At 39.4% G+C, this 18,284-nt stretch overlaps 1 protein-coding gene across 17 annotated transcripts in view; it reads right to left on the bottom strand.

Moving 5' to 3' along the window:
* Positions 1-10,877: 10,877 nt before the first annotated feature.
* The window catches only part of NFIA (nuclear factor I A), a 338,101-nt gene continuing 330,694 nt past the window's right edge, over positions 10,878-18,284 (bottom strand). For all 17 annotated transcript variants that reach the window (XM_075287768.1, XM_075287770.1, XM_075287775.1 and 14 more), the window contains one exon: positions 10,878-12,154. In XM_075287768.1, coding sequence (XP_075143869.1) covers positions 12,137-12,154 — 18 coding nt within the window. In that variant the 3' untranslated portion in view covers positions 10,878-12,136. The remainder of the gene's footprint in view (positions 12,155-18,284) is intronic.

The raw sequence follows: 18,284 nt of genomic DNA, 5'->3' as shown, positions 1-18,284 counted from the left end.
GGCCTCCACCAATCTAGCACTGGTGGCCTCTATAACAGATACGTCTTCTATATTGTAATCCTGGAAACCCCTAAGTCACCTATAGACTCAGCATGGGTGTCTGCAGGCAGGTATACCTCTACCAATCCAATGGAGAATTCTTTTTACATTTTTTGCTACTACAGTATGCCTATGGTATATATAAGTACCTGTGTGAGCCCATCTGCAGGCGACAAGGCGACCCCTATAGATTGGACCCTACACTGCAAAGACTTGCCATGGCCATCTATAGAGGTCGCCTTGTCGCTTGCAGATGGGCTTAGACAATGTGATCAAAATGTGCACCAAGAACCGGACTCCCGTATTTATACCGTAGGCACAAGCTCAATGCTGGTGTAAGTTTTGCAGTAATAGGGGGCACATACTTATAATGTGCAATACGTTGTCCCCTTGCTGGGTGCATATGACAGTGGCTGCGGTGCGAGGGCTTGTTCTGCTGCACTGATAATGAAAACTATGACTGAGCCTTAAAAATCGACTCGCCATCCCTGTCACATGTGATTGTAATTCTCAGCGTTGCGCTGCACCAGGCACATAAAGGACGTCGTATTGATCTGCAGAGTGTCTGATTTTCATCTGTGCCCATAGCAGGACATTATGGAAGGAATTTTGACATTGTATGAAGTGATAGCACATTGCTGATGGGGTCCCTGAAGACAAAGGGGTCAAAGTGATTGTAGCCAATGGGGCAAGTGCAGGGACATCCATATAATATTAAGGGTACGAGGCGCCAAACCAGCAGCACAGTGGGCTTAGTTTTTGGAGTTAGTGGTATTACTGGGTGGGACATCCCTTTAAGCTGTGGGTAGGTGTGCATGTCTCTCTGTCTGTGTGTGGGGTGTAGTAAATTGGACATGGTGGATATGAATGATTTATAGGAAGGAACATGGCTACCATATCTCTTTGTATTCTGCCCATACAAACCATTGTCTGTGCCCTTCCCTCTATGTAACAGTCCATGTCGTGTCTTCCGGAAGGATGGTGTTCAAGTCCTCATATAGAAGTGATATAGTTAGGGACCAAAAGGAAGGACCGCGCTTCACCAGATGTCAAGAAATAACCAATTTATTAAAGTTCAACAGCAAACGCGTTTCGGGCATACATCGCCCTTCTTCAAGTGCAAAAGAACTGCCGTGGTGTATAAGCTTGCCTGGAAGACCAGATGTACCGTACATCTGGTCTTCCAGGCAAGCTTATACACCATGGCAGTTCTTTTGCACTTGAAGAAGGGCGATGTATGCCCGAAACGCGTTTGCTGTTGAACTTTAATAAATTGGTTATTTCTTGACATCTGGTGAAGCGCGGTCCTTCCTTTTGGTCCCTAACTATATCCTTCACACCTTCGGTGAACAGGACCCAGTCGCTCAATCACCTACAGGGAGGAACCCCCTAGAATTGGTTTCCAGGCATTTACAGTAGTTGTGAATTCTTCACAACTTTATCAGGTGAGAGTGCACTTAAACCTGCTACTACACCTCTAACTTAACAATACTTCACCATATACAGCTCGGTGCTGTTTTTTTGTTTTTTCTCTTCATATAGAAGTGAAACAGAATGTTGATTTAGGATTATTCCTACAGGATCGGACCTAAATATCTGAAGGGTCCATGAACAGAAACCACATTTATATCAATGACGGGGTCTTGGCTTTTGGTCATTCCTATAGAAGTGATTGGGCGGATGGGCAGCTCCCTCACCCCTGAGGCCTGGAGAGACGGGGATTGGGGACTTGTCTGGACTTAGATCTTAGAGGTGGTGACTATTCTTTGGACCTGCCATACATGTGCATCACAGGAAGACTCTTCTAACATCATCCATCATGGGTCCATGTCTATCACATATTGTATAGATACAAATATTATATTCAATAGTCCAACAAAAGTCATTTACAACCTTTTTGACATTGGACATAGCTGTAAGTGTTACTAAAGCCACCCCATGCCCAGCAGTATAGAGAAACCTGCAAGGGAGCCCCTATAACCATATGGGATTGCCAGGAACTAGAGATGGGTGAACCTTGCACGATCTCAGTTTGTACCTCATTATGGGGTGTGAAGAGTCCCCAAAGTATAATAAGCGGGGACTAAGGGGAGGTGTATTCTAATAATTCACTGACACTCACCTTCCCTCAACCATAGTCCTCTTCTGGCCTCCTGTGTGACATTCAGGCCTGGTGGCCGCCATGTCTTGTGAGTGGTTCTCAGCGGTCACATGGAGCGTGCAACATCCTGACACTTTGATGCAAGTTTTAAGATACCGGGGTGCCCCAAATGACTACTGAAGCTATGAACGCCTCATTTGCCCCCTGGGAAGTTACCTTGGGGGCTGGTGATAGAGCTCCGGACCCAATAAGGGGCCCCAAGAGAGGCAAGGGAAGGAGAGCATCACTATTTATTATTTGGGAAGAATATGCAAATCTGTCTTCCATGATGTAATTAGGAAGACAGTGCCTCAGTCATGCAGCCCAATAGAGGGCGCTCTCTTTAACATCATGCCCAACCTTCCCAGAGGCCTTTGCTTGCAATGATGTGGGATTTTACCAAGTCAGTCTCTTAGCTGAGGACAGCTGTTTCGTTCTGATTGGATCTCTTCAGCCCGGCGCAGAGAAGTCCGACTTGGCAGAGGTGAGAGGCTTCTAGACAGGGTTAAGGGGATATCGTCACTCCATAGGGAGAGACCACCATTTAGGTGTGTGGAATCTTATCAAGCCATTTGCGCTCCACTGTGCAAAGGAACAAGATGCAAATTCCATGATGTAATTAGGAAGTCAGTGCCTCAGTCATGCAGCCCAATAGAGGGCGCTCCCTTTAAATGGTGACAATATCCCCTTATTTATTATTTATAGATAGTGAACCCCAAAAATCTCAAGTCCGTTGAACCTGAGACTTTTGAAAAATTCTCAAGGAACCTGACTTTGTTAGGAACCCCGGCAGTATCGCTGCAACACAGATTGAGTCGTCATCATTCAGAAACCTTCTAATAAGTCGTCGATAAAACACACAAAGAAGAAAACACCGGGGACGAGGCCTTAGCATTAGCAATTTTTTTTATTTTCCTTTTTTGTTGCATAGGAAATGCAGTATTCGTTTCCAGTAATTGTATTGTAATGTAAGAGTTGGTTGCACTAATGGCTGAGTACAAGAGTTAACTAATCCACACACCAGCTCAAAAAAAAAAACCTGCAGAGATTTAGTCGGATAACAATTCATACCCACAGTGATTCTCAACCAATTACATTTTTTTTTTTTTTTTTCACAGAACACAGTAAAAAATAAAGTGATAACAAGCATGAGTAAATACATGGTAGGAGAGGCACGGAGAGCCTGATTCATAAAACAGGGACACAAGATCATAAAAACACCCATTATGGGGCCATTAATTAAACACAAAGATAAGGGTTTAACATGGTCAAGAGCCAGCTTGGCTGCGGCGCCAGATTCAATGAAGAGCTTGGGATTGTGAGAAACGAAGAGATAAAATAAATGGGGGACAGGAGATTCCCACGGCTACCAAAAAGATCCCACCTAGTCATGCAAACAAAGGCCCAATTCCCCCATGCAATCCCTAGCTTGTAAGGATGCCCGTCTTCACCTGCTGTCTGCACCCTTGACTTATGCCAACAATGTATGGTTGTGTGAGAGCCCAGACAAAGAGCCCATTCAATGGCCGATATGTCCCCGAGTGCACACAGCTGAAGGGTGCGGGAAATACACCGCGCCACGTGTTGTCTGTCGGGCTTTTTTATACTATCATTTGTTTGTTTTTTTTTAAATCTCTATACGAAGGTTGTTGCATAAATATCAATTGCAAAATGTGGACCCGGGCCGTACCCTGCCCTACGAAGCCCGGACGTGAGACCAAAAATATAGATCAGTGTCCACATTCTGCAATCCTCTGGGTGATAACATGAAGCATAAGGTTGGGAAAAAATATATAACAATAGAGGAATAAACAATATATCATAGAGGGAAGCTGCAACAATGTTTCCATTTAGAAAAAAAAATTCTTAATTGCACAATTCATGATTTGTAAAAAAAATAAAATTTCAATTTCCAAACAAAAAAGATTTTGTATTGGGTGCAGATTTCCTCTTTTCTAATATATCCTTCATTTCCCCCAAAAATTCTAAACCACCAAGCCAAAAAAAAATAAAAAAAAATTCAAAAATATTTTTTAAAATTTTTGACTTTTTAGTTTTTTTTTATTTTACAGCGGATCGTTAAAAATATTGGCTAAACAATTCCCACGTGATTTGAGTTATTTTATACATTTTAGCAATTTTTTTTTCTGAATTTCTAAAGAGCAGCTGTCAAGGCAGGAACGTTTCGGCACTTGAGCGGTGACTCAGGAGAGAAAAATCTGAAAGTGATAGTTGACCAAGACCAGCTTGCACAGATGAAAAAAAAAAAAAAAAAACTTACGAAAGGAAACTCTGTTACAAGCTATAAAATATGAAAGGTGATCAAAAATTTGCAGACCCGAGGATTTCAGAACTTAGAATTGATGCCATACATTAACTTGATATAGAAAGGTTCACATTAATGTAGTCATTATGAGGAAATGAACTGTGAGATAAGACATTTACTAGATACTGATGTCAGGTCCATCCACCACCCAGATATCAGACAGACAAAATCCCAAAACTTTGTGGTTCTCACTCGATAGATAGGAGGGGGAGGGGGGGGCAGCATATAAAAACTGATCAGATAGAAAACAGTCACTCGCATTGTGTTATGATACATAAGTTCATATATTTCATGAATCAGGCCCAAAGGTTGTACAGAATAAAATAAATTTGATTAAAAACACACAGAAAACAAAAAACAAAAACAGGTACATACGGTATATATAGAACTCGAATATGAAACCAATCATCAGAATGTTTTTGTCATTATTATTATTTTTTTTTTTTATCAATCTGGTGTGAAGACGTGAAATTATTGGCTCACCATTTGTTTCAACCTAAAAAAAAAAAAATCAGGTTTTTGAAATGAAGTAACAACTCATCAAACCGAGTAACAACTTCCCCATAAGATGTAAAATTTTTGAAAAAAATAAAAAAATCAGAAGTAATACTGAATTTAAGTAAGTTGATACCTCCAAAATACTGAAATACACCCAGAAAAAAAATTCAAAAAAAATTCAAAAAAAGACTAGAATTTGCAATTCTTGGTGACATTAACAAAAACGATGGGGAAAGAAACCATCAGGCTGAGATCAGGAGGATTGTAAGATGACGAAGCGGTGTGGGGTTGCATGCATATTTATGGTTATGGGTATTTTACATCAGAAGATCCTGACAGACAGCAAAAAGGCTCACGGTGTAGAAATTTCTTTCTTTAGAAGAGCATATAATACAGGTTTCACAGGCACTACAATTCAGAAATCAGATATTTTGCTGGTTTTTATCATATAATTCATTCTGTCCTAAAGCTGGCATCTTCATAAGAATGACTTAAAAAGGCAAGGACTGAAAGATAACGGAAAGAAACCAAAAAAAAATATCAAAAAGTTGTTCGTATCTGGTCTCAGGTAGGGTTATAGTGCATAGTTTCCATGCAGAGAAAAAACACTGCTATGCATTTACGCGGATGAACAGAAGAGCTCGATCGGGCCTAACTAGTCACAGAGGCCTCCATCTGTTAGCCAGGCCATCGTAGCACCATGTCGTGAATTTTTGGATTTTTCCAAAACCAGTGGTGGCACGCTGTTAGGCCGCACACAGCAGTCCCTTTGTGATCTGCACAATGGAAGAGTTTTCATCCATTAGGCTGGGATTTAAAATAAAAAAAAAACTAAAAACACTAAAATCAAATCAAAAATATATATACCGACGTACAATGTGGCGAGGCCAAAAAGACCACCGAGCATAAGCCTCGACCCACAAGCACTTAGTAGTGGATAGCCCTGGCAATAAAGTGGCAACGTTCTCTTACCGACGCCACTGATCCTCTCCTGCCAATATCATCCTGCTACATTTTTCTTCACTAAGTTTGTTCTATGAAGGCTTTCAAATTTCCTCCCCCAACAAAAAAAAAATTCTACTTTACCAGAGACACGATGCAAAGTACAACATTGATCGACCTTTTGTTATAGAGTTATCTATGTATCACCACAAGAAAACTAGGAAGTTGAAGCTCTTTGTGTTTTGCTCTTGAAAAAAATAAATAAAAAAAAATAACACTAGTACTCTAAGCTGGAAAAACCCAAAAATAAGACAAAAGCAAAGACCAAACTGCCTTGGGATCTGCATATTGCTACCAGTTAATGAGTAGAATTCATGGAGAAAGTATTGTGTGTGTCGCTTTCAATCTCTTCGTTACGGGAGATGCAGCAGAGTTTCTTTCATTTTACAAAAAGACCAAAAAAAAAAAAAAATCAAAAACAGCAGCGCAATCTGGCTCGAGTGTGCAGCGACCTGGCCAACGAACAGTGGACGTGCTATACAGCGGTCAATGGGAAAACTATCCTTCATAAGAAGAAACACCTCCTCTTACCTACACACGGCCAAGGAACATGAAATGGTCTTAAAGTGCATTCAAGAATTAGGGATCCTCGGCAAAGAAGCAGATACGTCTTACGTCGTCGTAGTGTTACACTAACCACAGTTATGATCCAAGAAGGGGGTGCGAAGGTAAATCTTAAGAAGATGGAACATTACAAGAACATATCTATCCCGTGTATGCCTTCAAAGGGCCAAAGGTTCAAATTTAGGATTCTCAAATTTTTTTTATTTTTGAAAAATATCATAAATTGTAATTTAGAAAATTTCGTATGACCGTAGACTGGAAAAAGCCCAATGATCAATATACCCGATACGCTACATATTTTTTAAAAACATTTTTACATTTTACTAAAATATTTTGACTTAAATTGGGGTTTGTGTAACTTTTTTATATATAAAAAAAAAAATCTACAATTACGATTTATTTTTTTGTTATCATTTGGGAGAGCGAAATAGAAGGACCGGCATCAATAGATTAGGAATATTTTTTTCAATGCATTTTAAAATGTGACAAAAATTTTTGAATTTTTTAATATTTGACCTAATTTGTAATTTTATTAAAAATTTAATAATATTGTTAACTGGTCAAAAAAAACTTGGAGTGATAAAAGAGGGGAAAATATCTGTGTAATATATTTCTTACTGTAAATAGGTGATAGATAATCTGTAAAATGAAATTTTGAATTTTTTTTTTTATTAAAATGAATGATTAAAATTTTATTAAAATCATAATTTTAATATATTTCATTGATACCCCATGTTATAAGGAGTGGGTGACAAGGCCTCAGATTTTTTTGCTCTATTCACACTGCATATTTTCAGTTCATTAAATTGCACTTATTTATGGATATTTTTCTGGGGTTCCTTCTATGGATTTATATTATTTCATCACTAGGCTGCACACCCAGCATCACTGCGCATAGGTCAAATATTGTAATTTTTTGCAAAACAAAAAAATTTCAAAAATTTGAGCCTATATGAAATATTGCAATTTTTTTTTAAAATAAAAAAAATAAAAAATGAGCCTATATGTGAAATATTGCAAAATTTTCGGAAAATTTAAAAATAATTAAAAATTTTAGCCTGTGAAATATTGCAATTTAAAAAAAAAATAAAAATAAAATTTGAGCCTATGTCAAATATTGCAAATTTTTGGGAAAATTAAAAAAATAAAAAAAATTTGAGCCCATGTGAAATATTGCAATTTTTTTTGAAAATTAAAATAAAAATTTGAGCCTATGTGATTTCCTGCTGTATGGTGGTCAAATGAACATAAGTAAACTTTACGAGTTTGATACTTGACACAAGTTTGTTAACCTCCTTGACTGCCTACGTCATATCTTAAAGCCTTTAAAACATTTTTTCTATCCTCTGAGAACGTCTTCCGAAATCCTCAAACCTTAGAGTCAGACCTTAAGCGATAAAACTAATACAGCCTACCTGTAACGCCCATTTAGAATGGTTCTTTAGTGGCCCATACTTCTCAAGTATAGGAATATGCTATACCAACGCGAGAAGAAACAAAAAAATTTTTGTATTTAAATACATACAAAAAGGAAACAGGTAAGTTTTAACTTAAATCCAGTTCCCGGACGAAAAAAAATAAAAATACAAATAAAAAAAAAAAAAAAAAATCCCCCCCCCCCCCCGGAAAAAAAAATTCTAAGAGCGTTTGCCGTTATATTAAACAATCCGAAAAATCTGCAAAGCGAAATCGACAAGAAAATTGTCCTCATTTTAAACAACGTTTACAAAAGTCCTGCGTTATAAAATAGGGTAGAATAAATCAGTGTACTCGTGAAAACTATACAACGTACAAATTACGGATCGGAGTGGGCAGTTCGCTCTCTTTGCAATTATGTCTACACAACACAAATCACCAAAAAATAAAATAAAATAAAAAAAAATTCAAAAACAACAAAAACCCTACAACTGCCCGGAGCTATTGCTTAGTTTGCATGTTTATAAAAGGGTGCATGTGTATCGTATGTACAACCAATTGACTGGTAACGCCTTGACTTCGAGCAAGGATCTGACAAAATGTTTGTCTAGGCTTTATTTCCCTTCACTGTGAAGCACTGCAAGCTGCTGTTTTTTTATTTTATTTTTTAGTGCACATATGTCATAAGGTAATGCCCAGCTAAGTGCTATAGGAAAGGCAAAGGATGCTGGCTACAGAAAAATGGACACGATTCACTAAACACTCACACGATACAACTACTCAACCACGTCTCAGACACATAGGAAAAAAATCCAAAAACATTTTAGTCATTTATTTTATTTATTTTTTTACTTTAAATAGAGAGAACCCGGTAAACAATTGTTCAGAAGTGTTGGAAGTTTTTTTTTTTTAAACTTTTTTAAAAACGTGCATATAAAAAAACGGGCGTTTAGAACCTCTTCTCTATCGAACGTGGGTTTGATTGCTGTCTGCTAATAAAAATGGGAATATTTTTTTTTTTAAGGAAAGGAAGTTTTTTTTTTTAACTTTTTTTCTCTTTAAGGCTTGCTTGTGATAGGAACGGTTGTAACACACAAAAAAACAAAAACAAAAAATTGCTCAAAGCAGGGTACAGCTTAGTGCTTCACAGTCTGACTGCTTCTCTAAGAGGCCCCTCCTGCATGTGCATTTGTAGTCACAAAAAAAGATACAATGACTAAAACACCTAACACACTGCGTCAAGTACAGCACCAACTTTGGTCAAATAAAAAAAAATTAAAAAATAAAACAAAAATAAAATTCTAATAAATTTTTGCTAAGCTTTTGACTACATGATATAAGCAGGTATTGCATATTTTATTTCATTGATCAGGGAAAAAACAAAAAAAATTATAATAATAAAAAGGAAGACTCTAAATAAATTGTCACAATGCAGCAAAAAATCCCCCCCCTCCCAAAAAATACTGATCTCCTACGCAAAATAGCACAGACACTACAAGACTAAGCACCGCTACTCCTACTGGTGGGATAGAACTAAAAAAAAATCTCTACCTACGTGGTGAAGCCGCAACGTCTGACGTAAAAGTCACATTTACAAGAAAAAACAACAACAAAAAAAAAAAAAATGAAAGTGTCTCCAAAAAACGCGTGTCTGGGGAACTCTCCCCCCACTATCTATAGAGGAACATGTGCAACAATGTCACAAATAATCGCTATCCAGGGCAAGGCACATTGATATGGAATTTATTTCATATTCGTGCAAATTTAACCTATCGGCTACCGGAGAGGCCTGCGATGTTCTTGCAAAACGCATCCCAAGCTTGTCCCACCCAGCCAAAAAGTGTTATAAGAGGAACCCCCCCCCCAAAAAAAAAACAAACAACAATAAGATGAGGAGCAAAAAGTGTCTTCCCAAGAATTTCATGGACTTGATTGTACAAGGACAGTAGCAAAAAGCCCTCCGAGAGTTTAACTCCTTCACTGCCAAAAACCAGGGCCACAAGGCCCCTCTTAATACAGCTGCAACGGGGAGGGAGAAGGGTCAAAAAGGCAAGTGCCTGGAATAAGGATTAAAATGTCTTGTCTTAATGCACTCTACTTTATCCTACTTTAAGTATATAAAAATGAGATACTAACACTAAACATGCAGAGACGTTTTTTTTTTTTTTTTTTCTTCCGGCGGACAACTCTGTCCCGCCAGAAAGTATATAATATATGTATAGTATAGGAAACCTCCGTAAGGTCACGTGCGAAGCAAAGGGATGCTCCACTGTCCGGTAGAAAATAAATCGTGTATTCTGTTTTTTTTTTTGTATTTATTTTTTAAGTACATAACATACATAAAGTCTATGATTCAATTTTATTTAATTATTATTTTTTTTTTAATTCAGCGACGGCTGAACCCCCCCTCCCCCAATAGATCAATCCGTGTTTATAGTCCAGAGAATGCAAGTGATGGCATTAAAAAAAATAATAATAATAAAAAAAAATTCACATGGATAAAATCTGGACATTTCTAAAGATCCTGAGGCACCGGACTAAAATCCTATATTAGGAAAAAATTTTGCGTATTTTTTTTTTCTGTCTGAATTGGCGTAACCACGAATAGTGACTTTAGCTTATAAAATGAAGACGTATTAGGATTCCGTTTTTTTTTTAGTTATGTGCTTCGATAAAAAGAAAATGATTACGTAGCGTTTAATGTAGTAACATACTGTGGTAAAAGCACCATTAGGTTTTATAATATAGTTTTTTTTTTTTAGATTTTTTTTCCTTTAAATTTTTTTTAAGGGATACAAGTTTAACAATAAAAAACATAAAAAGCAAAAATAGCTCCCCTTTCTTTTGCAAGGCTGTTTTTTTTTTTGTTTTTTTTTTTTTTTTTTTTACCCTCCCCCATCATTTAGAGTCCCGGGGTGGGCGATAGGACTTGAAAAAACAAAAATAGAATTTTCAACAATCTCTATCTTACAAAGATATTTACCTATCCAATGAAATTGCACTTTACTCAATCCCAACACGATTGTTTTGATTGGTTCCTGTCAGTTTCTGACCATCTTCCCCCGTTTCTGTGTCATTGTTGAAAATTTGTCTCAGAAAAGCTTTTTTTTTTTTTTTTTTTTTGTAAGTGCAGCATTTTTTTTTTTTCTTACATGAATAATAAAAGTTCTGGACAATTTTTTTTTTTTTTTCTTTTTTTTTGACATTGCTCTGCAACTCGAATGAAACGAAATGTTAGATCAGCTTCCTCGTGGGTCATGGATGTGATTTACTCCTTGAAAGAAAGAAGGGCGGACGTGTCGTTGATATGTTAGTGAAAGCATCTTTGTCGCCGTTGTGTCCTTTCGATACAACTTCATTGATTCCAAAGGGGGGGGAGGGGTCGTTAAATTACACAAAAAAAAGAAAAAAAAAGTGCAGTTTGTGATAACTGATGTTGCACATTTGATGTGAGTTTTAGCAAATCCTTTCTTTAAAGGTGAAGTAGCACTCAAAAATATCTGCAAAAAAACAAGAGAAAAATATGGAGGCTCTGGACCGCGAGAGGGTTGACTTCCATGTTTTCCCGCAACTGTAGTGTGGTCTTAGTCATAAGTAGTAGAAGGTTCGTATCACATGTCACTTTACATGTAAATTTTTTTAGAGTGCTTTAAGTCTTTTTTAAAAGGGGGGGGGGGGTGTTTCTCCTCCGCAACTCCTCAAGAAGTTTCACAACCATGGACATACAGAAGGAGCGGCTTTGCAGAAAACGCTGGGCTTCATGATGAACGTGTTCTACAGCAAGTCGGTAAGGAAAAAAAATAACCCAAAAAAGAAACCTCAGACTAAGGCTACCCAGACCCACCTAATGTTTACACTATCAACGAAACACCTCAAATGCCATGATGCCCAGCTTTTCCCGGCAAGAACTTTTCTTCAGACCCCAAGGTGAGAACGTAATCATATAAAAGTAAGGGAGATAAGGCGGATTATAAGGGGTCATTGCCATGCGACCACGTTAGATTCTTTTTGTCGTCTTATTCGCTGTTGACACAAGTCTTCCCCTTCCATTGGAGCGAAGCAGCTGTGCCGCGTTGTCACCATTTTCTTCCATGTTACAGAGATGGGAAGGGCCGGTGGTCTGTCATGTGAGTGATAGAAATCTGTGACCATTATCCCAGGTACCAGGACTGGAACGACAAAAAAACACACAAAAATATTTTAGACATTTTATATTTCTTTTAGTAACTCTTCTGTTTTAAGTCAACATCAACTAGACAGGTTTGGTAATCTACAAGATGGTCCATCAAGAAGAGTCCAAGGCAATTCCAAGATTACTTTGGCTTATTGACGTAAGACCTATAAAGGACGGTATTTTAACATTACGTCTTTCTATAGAACAGTCCTAGAGTAGAACCATACAGAATATTTAAGAGCTGTTACTAAATATGCCAAACCCTTGCAACCATGTCAGGCTATGGACCATTGGACTCACCTCGAACCCCTGATCTGAATAGGTGACGTCCACTTTGGATCCTATTCTTGGTTCTTATCATTGTACACACAGGACATATCATAAGCCAACTTCGGGATCCCTTATGGGCCCACCAGTTGTTGATCCCATATGACCTGGCTCTATAACTCTATTCTAACATCTAGAAAGTTTTTCAACCCATGGGCACACACGTCACCTAGTACAGTGACCCAAGTTGGGGATCGGTTCATGAATTTTTGTATTTATTTGCAGGGACATCTGTAATAGATAGATCTACTAATCCATTAACCGATTCCAAAAATATCAAGAATTTGGTTAAAACCAATGGGAACCCCAAGTGGTGTTTGTCACTTCCATGGTGCATGTGGAGGGTTATGTGAAAGGGAGGAGGGATGGCACAATGGGATAACCTGCCTGTAGAGTTGGGAGGCCCAAACCACCAATTTTGACTCCTCTGGCAGACAGTCATGGTCTCAAGTCAAAAATCTGCCAAATGACTTCCTAACAAAGTACTTGTATATATGAAACAAGCTACTGTATATATCTATAGATCATCAATAATTGTATAACAAAAACTATTTTATTTTGAGTCTTGACTTTACGACGTGTAATAAGAGGAGAACAGGGCAGTGCCTCTGAATACGTGCATGTAAATCACTGACTGGGTGACCAGATGACAACTTCAAAATGTCTGACTGTAGCGGCAACTTCCTGTCCCCAGTGATAATGGGAAGATCAAGTCTGAAGCACAAACTGCTGCTCTACTAAATACATTGACCTTATTCGGGCAGAGACTTCTTAAACCCGATACTGGTTAGGATGACCTAGGCTCGTCCAGGTAGAAGATGGCAAAATTCTGTTTTGGATGAGCCCCAGTTGCCCAGGGTTTGCATGCAGAGAGAACATCAGATTACATTAGCCGAGTCTCTCCAAATAATAGGAGATGAGATAAAGTTATATAAAGCTTGGACAAAGTATTCCTGGGGAACACTCTCGCCCACCGTGAAGTGCCAAAATTTACTTAGGATAGAAATTTAAATTTGGCAATAAAAAAAAGGGGCCATTTTTGGTAGAGTCCCATTTTGTGAGTGCAGAGGGTTAAGTTTTACAATGGGAAAGTTTTTGTTTCACAAAAACAACTGAAAATTTGATTGGATCCAATGTCAACGAAGAATTTTCCAATATCAGATCTTCAGTGATGAAGATGAACTTCCAGAAGGACGTATACACCAGGGGCACACAACAGGTAGGCCAGAGGAGTAAGTGTCCCATTACCCATAACCCAACTCTTATCTGGATGATCTCAGGCCACCATGAGTGCACTAGACATAGGTTCTGGTCCCAAGACTACAGATAACCTCAGGGATCTCTGATGATGTTGAAAACCCATCCAATTCCAACGACAACAAATCCTCATGTTCAACCCAACCCATAGATTCTTCCTATGGAGCGTTGTCTGGGTTCCCTCAATAAGAACCAGCACCCCCTAGAGGATATATCCAGTAACCTGCTAGGTCTGCTTGAAAATGACCATACGTCTATCCGAAAACCTGGGCCTAATGTATCCAAACTATCGGCCATATCAGCCAATCACAACGCAAGTGAGAAAGAAGAGCAGGGGATGTTTTTAAAATTTTTGATAAATAGGAAACAATTTAAAAAAAAATTACTTCAAGATCGGGAAAATGTTCCAGAACCTAAATGAATTTTTCCCAAACAACCACGTCTAGGAAAAAAGAATGTGACCCCGGATGCAAGCGATTTTAATTTTTTTGCAACAATTTGCAACGTTTTCAGAGGATTCTTATGTAACTTTATTTTCCAAGCAGCTGGAGTAACCTAATAGCGCTATAATACAAGGATCGTGTCCCCACCATCCAATCACATCAGAGGCTTTTATGATTTCTTCTTCTCCAGGACTATAATATCTAATCCATGATTGGTTGCCCAGGGATGCAGAAAATTTACATCCTGTAATTAGATTTAAAGAGGCTTCTTTCCCAGCGCAGGCCGTCAGTTCTTGGCCCGGGCAGCAGGCTCTTATTACAGACAATGCTTTTAGGCTACCTTCCATGACCCAAGTTCCAGAGCAGCTGTGCACATGGCTTATGAATGAACTTGCCATGTGTAAACAGCTGGTGCACGGCCATTCTCTTGCACAGACCAAAAGCCGGACTTTGCACACAAATAAAAAAAAAAAAATTGCAAAAAATATATTAAAAAAAATTCCAAACCCTTGGCCAAAAAATAAACTAAGCGGTGTTACATTTTTAGCACTTATAACAAAATGCAAAAAGTTTTGCTAGTTTTCAGCTGGAGTCTTGCAGACAAGGTTACCCCAGAGCAGATCTGTAATCCTTCACTGAAATAGGCATTATTGATTACTCTGGTCTATTGTTCCCATTTCAACTCCCCAAGTTCAAGTTCATCGTGGTGTTACATCATGTCTGGTTGTTAGGAGCAACCAGACAGAGCCAGACGTGACTATCATTAGCAAGAAAGTCCCGGCTCCCCTCCCACCAAACCGTCCCCTTTTTCTCTGACGTTGCAAATCCACTGCAAACACATTGAAGTATTCATTCAGTGTAATTTATGACCTAAGTACCAGAGTGGGGCCCGCACTCCAAAAACACTCCAGTCTGTTTAATTAATCGCTCCTTGCCCGGTACTTGGGAAAAGTTAGACAAAGGGCCAATTATTGTGTTTTTCACTTTGCACACTTACAATGGGAGGGGGGGGGGGTTGGATGGGAAGGAGAAAAGTGCAAGACCAAGTCGGGATCTTCCTTTAAGATTCCTGCTCCTTATTATTGACATTATTGAGAAATACTTTAGCTGCTTAAGGAAATTGATGAGAGACTGATGCCTATGGAGTTGGTATTCTGCAACACAAATCAACTTCATGACATGCCCGAAATCTAAATGCTAAGCGCACACTCCGAGAGTTACTTTAAAGGTTAGTTTTTAATCAATAGAAGGTGCTGAGTCGGGAGTTTTATTTTAGCTGTGCGGCACGGCTCTCCAGTCTTTGTCTGGTAATTCAGCTTTCAAACTTTCTTCAGTCCCCCCCCCCTTCCCCTCGCCCTCCCCTCCTTGAAGACTGGTCTTGCAGTGCTCTGCAGATATAGCGCACTGATGGAATATACCAGAACAGGAGGCAAAGATCTTAGGATGGGAAGGATCGGCTGCACCTTGGTTTGTGCAACTTCACTGCTAAGATAGCAAATGCAATGATAGTAATCCACCCTCAAGCAAATTGCTTCAATTACCAAATTCTTGGATTTGCAAAGTTTATTGCCAAACCGTGAGCCGTATCCAAATGTAAACACCCCAAGTTTATTAACAAACCGCCATCTCTAACCAGCTACGGACGTCCAGGTTTTGCAAAGCTTATTACAAAATCCAGAACCCTAGGCGACTACAGAGATCCAAAAATTTGGGTTTTGCAAAGTTTATTACCAAATCACAATCCGTATCCGACCGAGGACATCCCAAATTTTGGATTTACAAGGTTCGATACCAAACCGTGACTCCAGTCCAACAACTAACATCCCAATTTTTTATTTTTGCAATACTTATTACCAAATCCAGCCCCTGCTGAACTATTAATGCCCAAAGTTCAATTTAGCAAATTTATGACCAAATTTTGACCCCTATGCAACTACAGATTTCAAAAATTTGTGAAGTTTATTACTCAAACCATTCCCCCATCTGGATACAGACATCCAAAGGCAGGGCCATAATGGAAGTAAAAAATTTGACTCAAATTTGAGTCAAAACTCCCATAAAGGGTCAATCTCAACCAGCAGACAAGGCGACCTCCTTATTTGGGTTCTCGGATTGTAAGACTTACTATTACTGGCTCTATTGAAACAAGATGGAGGGTCTCTATTGTCATCCACGTCTTACGCTGGCCATAGACTATGGACAAACACTTATACAGCTATTCCTCCTGACCCCCGCCCCCACACCAGTACACTTGGCCTGACTGAGCATCTGCGTGTTTTATTAGGGGGAAAGGAACAAGTCACGACCAGTCAGCAGTCAACTTACGCTCATTGAGAAAAACAAGATGGGCAGATTCAAATTCACCATTCCTAACCCTTGACACCACCACGCCTGTTTGTTGACCAGTCTAGTCCACCGACAGACATTGAAGGTGTGTGGCCACCAGAACTTGGAAGATGGGCGCTCTGCGCCTGAGTAGACAAAACCAAAGTCAAGTATCATTGGCATTACCAACGCGTAATAAGAAACTTCAATGATCATCGACCTAAGCCTTGACATCTTTTACTCGAGTGCCTAGAAATATTCCAAAATATTGACCTTCACCTCAGTATGGGTCGCAAATCATCCAAAAGAGGAATAGAGCACAGTGCGCCTCATGTTACAGGGATGGTGCCACAATAGACAGTTATGGCGCCTGCACCTCCGGGGCTCAAACCTCTCTCTAAAACTGAGCCTTCCAAACCCTGTCCCGGCCAAACCCTGGCTATCAGTGGTGGTCAAGTGGTCTCTGTCACTCTCATATAAGTGAATGGGATTCAGCTGGATCCCGGACTGGAACTAGAAACTTAATTCCATGCTTTTGACGAGAGCTTCATACAAGGCGTGGATCCTAAGAGCCAATATTGTCTTACTAAAGAGCTGTGTCCATTTCATCCCATGACACTAAGACTCCCCCTTTTTGAAATCCACTTTTTGGCTATTTCGAGCTTACTGGAACGTATCTATTCCATCTGGAACTTCATGAACTATCCAAGTTAAAGGGTGGCTTTGAAAAGTGTCCGACTCTCTGGAGCATGTCCTTGTTTTACACTGACGGTCCAGTGGACACCATGTAGTATTTCATTTCCCCTGTGGTGGCGCTCTATGGAACTGAACTCTTACCAATAGTTGCCCTCGAAGACTGCAGCTAATAAATGGGGTCACTTGTGTTCAGTAAAAGGAACTGTCCAAAGTAGACAACTCCGAGCTAGGGGGCATCTGAGGAACCGTAAGGTTAGGGGAGTCCAACGCTCCTCAGACAGAACTATTCCTGGTCTAGCAGATTTTCCAGGCTATTCTATGTGATATTGTGATTTTTTTTTTTTGGGGGGGGGATTTTTAAGATTCTCAGGTTTGGGGGTTCAGATCATCTGCAATTTAAAGGCCTTTAAAGAAAACTCTTCAATAGGCTCCACTTCACCGATTCTGGCACAGTTGGATTTTTTTCTGCAGCCCCTCCTAACGGGAGCTGTTAGTTTCAGCACACAATATGCTAATTAGGTTCCCTACTGTGGGCGGTCTTGGGTTGGAGCAGGGAGACAAGGACGGCCCACCAGACATTAGTATCATAATGGGCGATAAACTAACAGGAATGATTGCTCAGGAAAAAAAAATCCAACTCTGCCGGAATCAGTGGAACAACTTTCGAAGGATGCGAAGAGTTGTAGATGGTGGAAGGGGTGAAATGTCCCTTTTAGAGACTTTTTATTGACCTACTCTCCAGTAGTTCAACCAGCCCAATAAATTCTGCACTCTCCGATGTTTCTGGAGTAAAACAGAGATGGCAACCACTACCCTTCATGGTTATCAGTCCTGCAGGATTTCCAGATCACCGAGTGCCGCGCCAACGCATTTCACAGCCAATTGCGATACAAATTTACTGTGAAGTCAGAGTGTCTCCAGCACTGGGTCTAGTACAAGACTGTTATGAGCCCTGACACCTTGTTCCATTGTATCACCCTTAACGAAGAAGTGATCACTGCTCGTCTGTCTCCAAGAATCTTCCCCGTGTCCTCCTTTTCTTCTTCAAGGAGAAACATCAGACAGAATTCTGCAGTC

This window comes from Leptodactylus fuscus, chromosome 9, assembly GCF_031893055.1.
Source record: "Leptodactylus fuscus isolate aLepFus1 chromosome 9, aLepFus1.hap2, whole genome shotgun sequence".
Classification (NCBI taxonomy): domain Eukaryota; kingdom Metazoa; phylum Chordata; class Amphibia; order Anura; family Leptodactylidae; genus Leptodactylus; species Leptodactylus fuscus.
This window is presented reverse-complemented; position numbering and strand designations above follow the sequence as displayed.